General features: G+C 44.5%; 1 protein-coding gene across 6 annotated transcripts in view; it reads right to left on the bottom strand.

Moving 5' to 3' along the window:
- Positions 1-970: 970 nt before the first annotated feature.
- Positions 971-9,326, bottom strand: part of RFWD3 (ring finger and WD repeat domain 3) — a 62,459-nt gene continuing 54,103 nt past the window's right edge. For 5 of the 6 annotated variants that reach the window (XM_037878261.2, XM_043525915.1, XM_037878262.2 and 2 more), the window contains 3 exons: positions 8,688-8,902; positions 5,638-5,855; positions 971-2,655 (listed from right to left, as the gene is read on the bottom strand). In XM_037878261.2, the coding sequence (XP_037734189.1) occupies positions 2,512-2,655; positions 5,638-5,855; positions 8,688-8,902 (577 nt within the window). In that variant the 3' untranslated portion in view covers positions 971-2,511. The remainder of the gene's footprint in view (positions 2,656-5,637; positions 5,856-8,687; positions 8,903-9,326) is intronic. The other variant, XM_043525917.1, reaches the window with a different exon arrangement.

Raw genomic sequence — 9,326 nt, 5'->3', positions numbered from 1 at the left:
ATGTCCGACATGGCAGTTGGTGAGTAGCGAGCTGGTGGGGAGGGGTCCCCTGCTCAGGGTCAGAGGCAGGACGCAGGATTCTCCATAAGCATCAGTTTGAGCTGGAGTTCCCTAGCCTTTCTGCTCCTTGCCGTTAACTTTTTGCAGCGGTGGCACTTCTGCGTAACGTGAATCTCCTCCAGGCAGTGAACACACTGGGAGTGACCATCAGAGACTGGTATTGATAGTCTACAGGTGAGGCAACATTTAAAGCCTGGGGAGCCAGGCATAACCATTTGAAGAGAGTCTGATTGTTTTTTTTTTTGTTTTAACCAGGAAAGGGAAGAGACAGTAACCCCGCAGGGAACAGGAAGAGGTAATTTCAGACAAAAAAGGAAAGGAAAAAGTATTCTGAGGAAGATTATTCCGAGGCGCTGCTGTTGTTCCGACCGAAGCCAACAGCGGCAAAGAAGGAACTGGGGGATGGCTGGCTGCGCGCGATACCCACTCAGAGCAGCGCGTGCATAGCCAACCAGGGCACCGATACCTTAAATCTCCAACTAGAAGCACAGGGGTGCTCGAACACCTAAAAGTGGAGCACCCACAGGGACATTCCTCGAAGAAGACTACCATCAATTGTCCCTCTAGGCAGCTGTCCATGCCTTCAGATTTTCCTGTACAATCCCCAATCATTTCTACGATATCGTTTTGCTTTGTCAATATAAAAATCTGCAGCAAAATTGAAAGACGGAGGTCAGCGTAAGACAAATTGAATTGATATGGAAGCCACCACAGGGGACTCAATTTTACATTCACTAGAAGCCTCTAATAGTAAATATACTTGAAACTCCCACATCCAACCTGGAAGTCCTATCAGATGTAGGGATCCTTGCCAGAGTACACGGAGCCTTGTTTATATTCATCTAGATGGAAGCACATCTCTGCAGCACACATTTCACAAGGTCAGACAGTTACATCAGTAGAAGCAGGGTTCTATAATGATAAATGCTTTATTTTTCACATCACATAAAAAGAGAGGAACAAAATATCACACAAAAATAGATACAATTAAATGGAGATGTGTATATTTTACATTATCTTGTTTTTAAAGAGAAGACTCAAAGAAAATTCATATCCCTGCAAGTTTTAGAAAGGAAAGTTGTTCTGTGGATTTAATTAGCGACACACTGGATCTGGTAACAGAAAAGATGCCGTTTACACAGGTTTCATGCAAGGAACAGTGTCCAGGGACAGGTTCCCCATGCAGGGAAACTGTCTTGCAACTTGTATAACATTCTTGATAGTTTGTCTTTGGCAAATACAAACATGAAATGTAAATCATGTTCATCCCCAAGTCAGAAAATGAAATGTCCTTACAGGAACACATATGGGCTGAGAATCAGTCTGCACACTTGGCACTCAAACCCTTGGATCACCCCCCACCCCACCAACTCTTTATGGGGAATTCTGGTTCAGACTCACATCTAGGATGTGAAGAATTGTGCCACAGACAAGGGTGACTGGGACCATTCTGTGACCCTCTGGTGAATCAAACCTCAGGAAATCCAACAGTTTTTATTACATTTGGTACAAAGCAGCCAACATTTTCTCTTTCTTGCTTTTCAATTCAAATGCTGTTCAGCCACCTGAGCCTTAGGCAAGGTTAACATGAATTGCAACTAGCATCAAACAGCACAAAAGTCTCCCCACCCCATTGCCAACTTTCTCCAGACAAAAGACAGTTCTACGATGTTTGGACTGGGCTGCGCCTAAAGAAGAGGCAAGGTTCATACTATATGCATATGAAAATGCAGAAGAGAAGTGTTCTCACTCCAGTCCCAAAACTATCTTCTCCATGGCAAAGACTAATGGCATAGAGCTGGCTTTACTTGATTGATGGAAAAGCCCCACCAAGCTTGTTTTGCCCAGAAGCCTCAAAAAGCACATAGGAACAGCTGAGTAAGTCCTTTACAGGACATGTCCACAACATTCCTGGGAAAATGCCCATCTAAGTACAAGGTAGCAGCCAAACTGCTACTTAAAGGCTCTTTCATCACGGAGCAAGGTGAAGAGGACTGCAAAGTACAAGGGGAGTCTCAGAAATTCCTTTCCTTTGGGTCATTCTCTGAAGTGGTTTGCAAGTCCCAGCACTGTGTTAATGCTGGGTGGGGGTGGGGAAGAGAGAGTTATAACACTGTGAAGCTGGAGACAGGCCAAGAGTGAGCACTGCACTGAGGCAGGCTGCCAGTTTGCCTGAGAATAGAAAAAACTGACCTTGGGATCAACTGAAGGAATAAGGACAGATACAAATTAGGGTGGGGGAGAAAAGACAAAGACACCAGTGCTCCAGTTCCTGAATGCACCAACACGAGAGATGCCGTGGCAGTTCCTGCCCCATAAACAGTTCAGGCAGGAAAGCAGAGCCTGGGGTTGTGCTGTTGTGGTGGGACAGCGGAGAATTTGTTGGAATTGGTAGTTTGTTAGCAGCACATTTTGGAAGCTCCTCTCTGCGGAAGGCTTACAGAGCCTTTTTCAATCCCACTTGTAGAGCTTCACCACCTTCTCGGTGAGAGTGGCCAGGAAGTTATTGCGGTTCACCGTGAAAGGGCAGATGTCCAGCACAGGTAGGTCAGTTTGTAGCTTCTGCAGTAAGGAGCCACTTCCAGCATCCCACACCTGTGAAGTACAAAGGGTCAGGCACCATGGTGCTCTCCTCCCACTCAGTCTTGGTTCTAATGCTGTTGGTGGGAAGGAGCCCCTCCTCAGAGAAACATCCCAGCTAGCTCAGCCATTTTCCAACACCTTCCCCAGCCAGGAAAGACTCACTTCTGAGCCACTAAGCTTGCCATTAGCCTCCTCTCGGGAAGGTCAGATAATCAGGGACATAGAATCATAGAATATCAGGGTTGGAAGGGACCTCAGGAGGTCATCTAGTCCAACCCCCTGCTCAAAGCAGGACCAATCCCCAACTAAATCATCCCAGCCAGGGCTTTGTCAAGCCTGACCTTAAAAACTTCTAAGGAAGGAGATTCCACCACCTCCCTAGGTAACGCATTCCAGTGTTTCACCACTCTCCTAGTGAAAAAGATTTTCCTAATATCCAACCTAAACCTCCCCCACTGCAACTTGAGACCATTACTCCTTGTTCTGTCCTCTTCTACCACTGAGAACAGTCTAGATCCATCCTCTTTGGAACCCCTTTCAGGTAGTTAAAAGCAGCTATCAAATCCCCCCTCATTCTTCTCTTCCGCAGACTAAACAACTAACTCAGGGAAAATGGAAAGTGGGCAAGGCTGGTCATTTGTGATGAGGCCGTTTGAATTCCGCTTTTAAAAGTTTTTCTTAAAACATGTCCCATGGCTCAGTAACCCTGTACAACAAAGTTCCTTTAGCTTGCATATATAAATGCAACACTTACTACTGCAAAAGTCATCTTCCAGACATGAACCAAATATGGCCAGTACTGCCTAAGTCCTACCAAAAACCCTGTGCTTCCCTAGAGTATTCCTGTTCTTTGATATAGGATTATGTGTACAGGTAACAGAAGATCTATAAATCCATGTAATTTAGGAATATTACATGCTTCATTAAGAAAAGATCTCTATTTATCAATAGCGTGTGTGTGTTCTGGTTACTCTTATTGGAAAGAATTTTAGTAATACTATTTAATGCATTAAAAAAAGCTTGTGCACAGATTTTGCAAGGGGAGGGGATGTAAGTTAAAACTGATTTTTCCTAACCCCCACGACTGCTTTAATAATAGGATATGGAGCCTCTCACTTCTGTGACTAGTTTAATTTCAGCCTGGGTTCACTGTGACTATGAGCTACCAACTAGCAGCTCTTCCTTCCAAAGAGGATGGATCTAGACTGTCATCTGGTACCAGTGAGTACAGAACGAGGAGTAATGGTCTCAAGTTGCAGTGGGGGAGGTTTAGGTTGGATATTAGGAAAAACTTTCACTAGGAGGGTGGTGAAGCACTGGAAAGCGTTACCTAGGGAGCTGGTGGAATCACCTTCCTTTGAAGTTTTTAAGGTCAGGCTTGACAAAGCCCTGGCTGGGATGATTTAGTTGGGGATTGGTCCTGCTTTGAGCAGGGGGTGGGACTAGATGACCTCCTGAGGTCTCTTCCAACCCTGATATTCTATGATTCAGCCTGTGGGAGATAATGGATTGAGATGTACCAATTTCCCACCTGGTTGGGATCTACAAAGCCACCTGGCAGCAGTAAGAACCCTTGTTGTTTGTTTCATAGATATTAAGGGCAGAAGGGAACATCATCATCATCTAGTCTGACCTCCTGCATAATGCAGGCCACAGAATCTCACCCACCCACTCCTGCGATAAACCTCTCACCTATGTCTGAGCTACTGAAGTCCTCAAATCATGGTTTAAAGACTTCAAGGTGCAGAGAATCCTCCAGCAAGTGACCCGTGCCCCATGCTGCAGAGGAAGGTGAAAAACCCCCAGGGCCTCTTCCAATCTGCCCTGGAGGAAAATTCCTTCCCGACCCCAAATATGGCGATCAGCTGAACCCTGAGCATATGGGCAAGATTCACCAGCCAGATACCCAGGAAAGAATTCTCTGTAGTAACTCAGATCCCACCCCATCTAACATCCCATCTCAGGCCATTGGGCCTATTTACCATGAATATTTAAAGGTCAATTAATTGCCAAAATCATGTTTCAGAGAAGACATGGAGAATGAACCATCTTCACTCCTAGAGATGATCCCTGCAAGTCAGTGTTTAGATACAGTGGCAGGGCAATGTGGATGAAGCACTATAGCTTCTTGTGCTGTAACTGTTCTGTGGCTCAAGAACAGTCGTCTCCAACAGCTGTTAAGCCAGCTTTCCTCATTATTTTATTGCTCCCAAGGAAGGCTGGATGGACCAATTCTCTATCACACCCCTTATGTAACAAGAGGTTTGCTTTGGGGCTGTAGCCATAGCTAAATGCCAAGGTACACTCTTACCTTGGAGGCTGAAGTCCTCCTTCAACCTCAGAACAGACACCACACAGATGGCAGCAGTACAAGTCTTCCTCCACTGTCCCCTGCCAACCTGTCTCAACCCTAACCTGAAGAGACCACCTCTAGGAGGGAAGTTCACTCCCTGGTTTCCATAGACCAGATCATAAGTGATGTTGCGACTCAACAGGCTTGAACTCTTCCCTGTGAGTTGGTATTGAGCTAGTGTGCCAGCATGCTGCTCCTGTAAGTGGCACTGTACCGGCCGGGTACCATTTGTACAATAGGACATTTTCTTTGGAGGAAAGTGTTAATTCCTAGGCCCTTGCCAGAGTCTATCATGGCTAATTACATTCTGCCTACCTACATTCCTCAAGTAGGAAGCAGGCACAAGTTCACTACAGGGGCAACCTGCCTATATTTAAATTAACTTAAGGACACAGCATCTAGTTTTGTGCATTACTGGTTTACAACCTAAAGCAGTATCTCTAAATTGCCAGGGAGTTAGCCAGTCCCACAAGCAAAGTATGGAAAGTTAATGTAATCACACAAACACCTTCCTGCCCACTCACCTGTTACCTACAATGCAAATTCCATCACACTGGATTTAACATGGGACAGATAAGGTTTCTCTCCTAAGCACTGCAATAAAACGCTGCCTGATGAAAATGAAAGGAAAAAAGAAATACCATGGCAGAGTTTGAGGCCTCATCGCCAGCGCACACCAAGATGCTGCCATCCTCTTCTGGACTCTGAAAGATGGCATTTTTGGTCAGCAGTTTGCAGGTGGGCCCAGCACTGAATGTCTGAACTGGGTGACAGGAGCAGACCATGTCGACAGATGCATCCGTCAGTTGGCTACAGGACAGTTCCATCACCACACAATGCAGGCAATTGTTGCTCTTATCTGTGGGATGTAGACAAAGGGTAACTCCACTGACAAGCTGAGTCACTTGCCAAATACAGGTTTCAGAGTGGTAGCTGTGTTAGTCTGTATCAGCAAAAAGAACAAGACGTACTTGTGGTATCTTAGAGACTAACAAATTTATTTGAGCATAAGCTTTCATGGCTAAAACACACTTCATTGGACGCATGCAGCGGAAAATACAGTAGGAAGATGCATATATACACAGAGAACATGAAAAAATGGGTGTTGCCATACACGCTATAATGAGAGTGATCAATTAAGGTGAGCTATTATCAGCAGGAGAAAAAACAAAACAAAAACCTTTTGTAGTGATAATCAGGATGGCCCATTTCCAACAGTTGACAAGAAGGTGAGAGTAACAGTGGGGGGCGGAAATAAACATGGGGAAATAGTTATACTTTGTGTAATGACACATCCACTCCCAGTCTTTATTCAAGCCTAATTTAACGGTGTCCAGTTTGCAAATTAATTCCAATTCAGCAGTCTCTCGGAGTCTGTTTTTGAAGTTTTTTTGTTGTAATATTGCCACTTTTAGGTCTGTAATCGCGTGACCAGAGAGATTGAAGTGTTCTCCAACTGGTTTTTGAATGTTATAATTCTTGACGTCTGATTTGTGTCCATTTATTCTTTTATGAAGAGACTGTCCGGTTTGGCCAATGTACATGGCAGAGGAGCATTGCTGGCACATGATGGCATATATCACATTGGTAGATGTGCAGGTGAACGAGCCTCAGATAGTGTGGCTGATGTGATTAGATCTTATGATGGTGTCCCCTGAATAGATATGTGGACAGAGTTGGCAACGGGCTTTGTTGTAAGGATAGGTTGATAGAGATCTTGTAGTTGTTTGTCTCTGTCTGAGGGGTTGGAGCAAATGCGGTTGTATTTTAAAGCTTGGCTGTAGACAACGGATCATGTGGTGTGGTCTGGATGAAAGCTGGAGCCATGTAGGTAAGTATAGCGGTCAGTAGGTTTCTGGTATAGGGTGGTGTTTATGTGACCATCGCTTATTTGCATGGTAGTGTCCAGGAAGTGGATCTTTGTGTGGACTGGTCCTGGCTGAGGTCGATGGTGGGGTGGAAATTGTTGAAATCATGGTGGAATTCCTCAAGAGCTTTTTTCCATGGGTCCAGATGATGAAGTCGTCATCAATGTAGCGCAAGTAGAGTAGGGGCGTTAGGGGACGAGAACCTCTCAGACAAAGACAAACACCTACAAGATCTCTATCAAGCGTTCTTACAACTATAATACCCACCTGCTGAAGTGAAGAAACACATTGACAGAGCCAGAAGAGTACCCAGAAGTCACCTACTACAGGACAGGCCCAACAAATAAAGTAACAGAATGCCACTAGCCATCACCTTCAGCCCCCAACTAAAACCTCTCCAGCGCATCGTCAGGGATCTACAACCTATCCTGAAGGACGATCCCTCACTCTCACAGATCTTGGGAGACAGCCCCCCCAACCTGAAGCAAATACTCACCAGCAACCACATCCCACACAACAAAAACACTAACCCAGGAACCTATCCTCGCAACGAAGCCTGTTGCCAACTCTGTCCACATATCTATTCGGGGACACCATCACAGGACCTAATCACATCAGCCACACTATCAGAGGCTCGTTCACCTGCACATCCACCAGTGTGATATATGCCATCATGTGCCAGCAATGCCCCTCTGCCATGTACATTGGCCAAACCGGACAGTCTCTACGTAAAAGAATAAATGGACACAAATCAGACGTCAAGAATTATAACATTCAAAAACCAGTCGGAGAACACTTCAATCTCTCTGGTCACTCGATTACAGACCTAAAAGTGGCAATATTACAATAAAAAAACTTCAAAAACAGACTCCAATGAGAGACTGCTGAATTGGAATTAATTTGCAAACTGGACACCATTAACTTAGGCTTGAATAAAGACTGGGAGTGGATGTGTCATTACACAAAGTAAAACTATTTCCCCATGCTTATTTCCCCCCCACATACTATTACTCTCACCTTCTTGTTAACTGTTGGAAATGGGCCATCCTGATTATCACTACAAAAGGTTTTTTTCTCCTGCTGATAATAGCTCACCGTAATCGATCACTCTTGTTATAGTCGGTACAGCAACACGCATTTTTTCATGTTCTCTGTATGTGTATTTTATATATATACATATATACACACACACACATATACATATATATACACACACACACATACATATATATATACACACCTTCCTACTGTATTTTCCACTGCATGCATCCGATGAAGTGGGTTTTAGCCCATGAAAGCTTATGCTCAAATAAATTTGTTAGTCTCTAAGGTGCCACAAGTACTCCTTGTTCTTTTTGCCAAATACAATTTTCCCCACTGTACAATAGCCTCTTCAGGAAAGGGCCAGAACTAAGCTGCAAAGAGACTAGAATCCTAATACAAACCCACTCAGGGTCACCACAGGGATGGAAGCCCTAGGCAAGAGGCATTGTGAGGCAAAAGGAATGGTCCATTTGCAGCCAGGCATACCAGGCTTCTCCTCCCAACCCCACTCTCAGCAGCATCTCTTTTGTATATGTGCAGCCACACAGAAAGCTTTACTGTGTCCAAGGGGAAACATGGTACTAGTGTGCTATCCAGACCTTCGCCTCTGAAAAGTAAAAGCATGATTTCTACTATGCTCTCAATTCCCTGAGGCACCAGCATTCCAAAGCTACCACCAAACCCTGGCACCTCGCAGGGGCTTATGTGGCAGGGCAGAATTACGGCAAACTGATAAAAGTGCTGCATAAAGGGTGTTGTACTTGCACACAATTACTTACTAGGCCTGTAAGTAGCAAGGCAGTGCCGAGTGCTGATTTCAGTCTGAATATCGATGCAGCCTCCAGGCTCTAGAGGCAGATGGTGAGGCCAGTAGGAGTTGGTGGCCTTCTGTTCCCAAAAGCAGCCTCCTTCTAAGGTCCCAGCTATTACCCCACCGTATGGCAGTGTGGTGGAGGCCATTCGGGGCAGGTAGGACAGGGACACCACAGGACACCTGAAAGGAGAATTTGCAAGAGCGTAACGCCAGCACTTATAACAATAGAATACCAATTTAAATTTATTAAATATTTGTGGATGTTCTTCTACCTTTTTAATATTGATTTCAATTACACAGAATACAAAGTGCACAGTGCTCACTTTATATTGCTATTTTTGATTACAGATATATGCACAGTGATGAACCAAAAAATAGCATTTTTCAATTCACCTCATACAAGTACTGAAGTGCACTCTCTATCGTGAAAGTGTAACTTACAAATGCAGATTTTTTTTTTGGTTAAATAACTGCACTCAGAAACAAAACAGAGTAAAACTTTGGAGCCTGAAAGTCCACTCAGTCCTACTTCTTATTCTGCCAATCTCTAAGACAAACAAACAAGTTTGTTTACATTGACGGGAGATACTGGTGCCTACTTATT

Source organism: Chelonia mydas, chromosome 12 (genome assembly GCF_015237465.2).
Source record: "Chelonia mydas isolate rCheMyd1 chromosome 12, rCheMyd1.pri.v2, whole genome shotgun sequence".
NCBI lineage: Eukaryota > Metazoa > Chordata > Testudines > Cheloniidae > Chelonia > Chelonia mydas.
The sequence above is the reverse complement of the archived record's forward strand: the minus strand, read 5'-3'. Positions and strand labels throughout refer to the sequence as shown.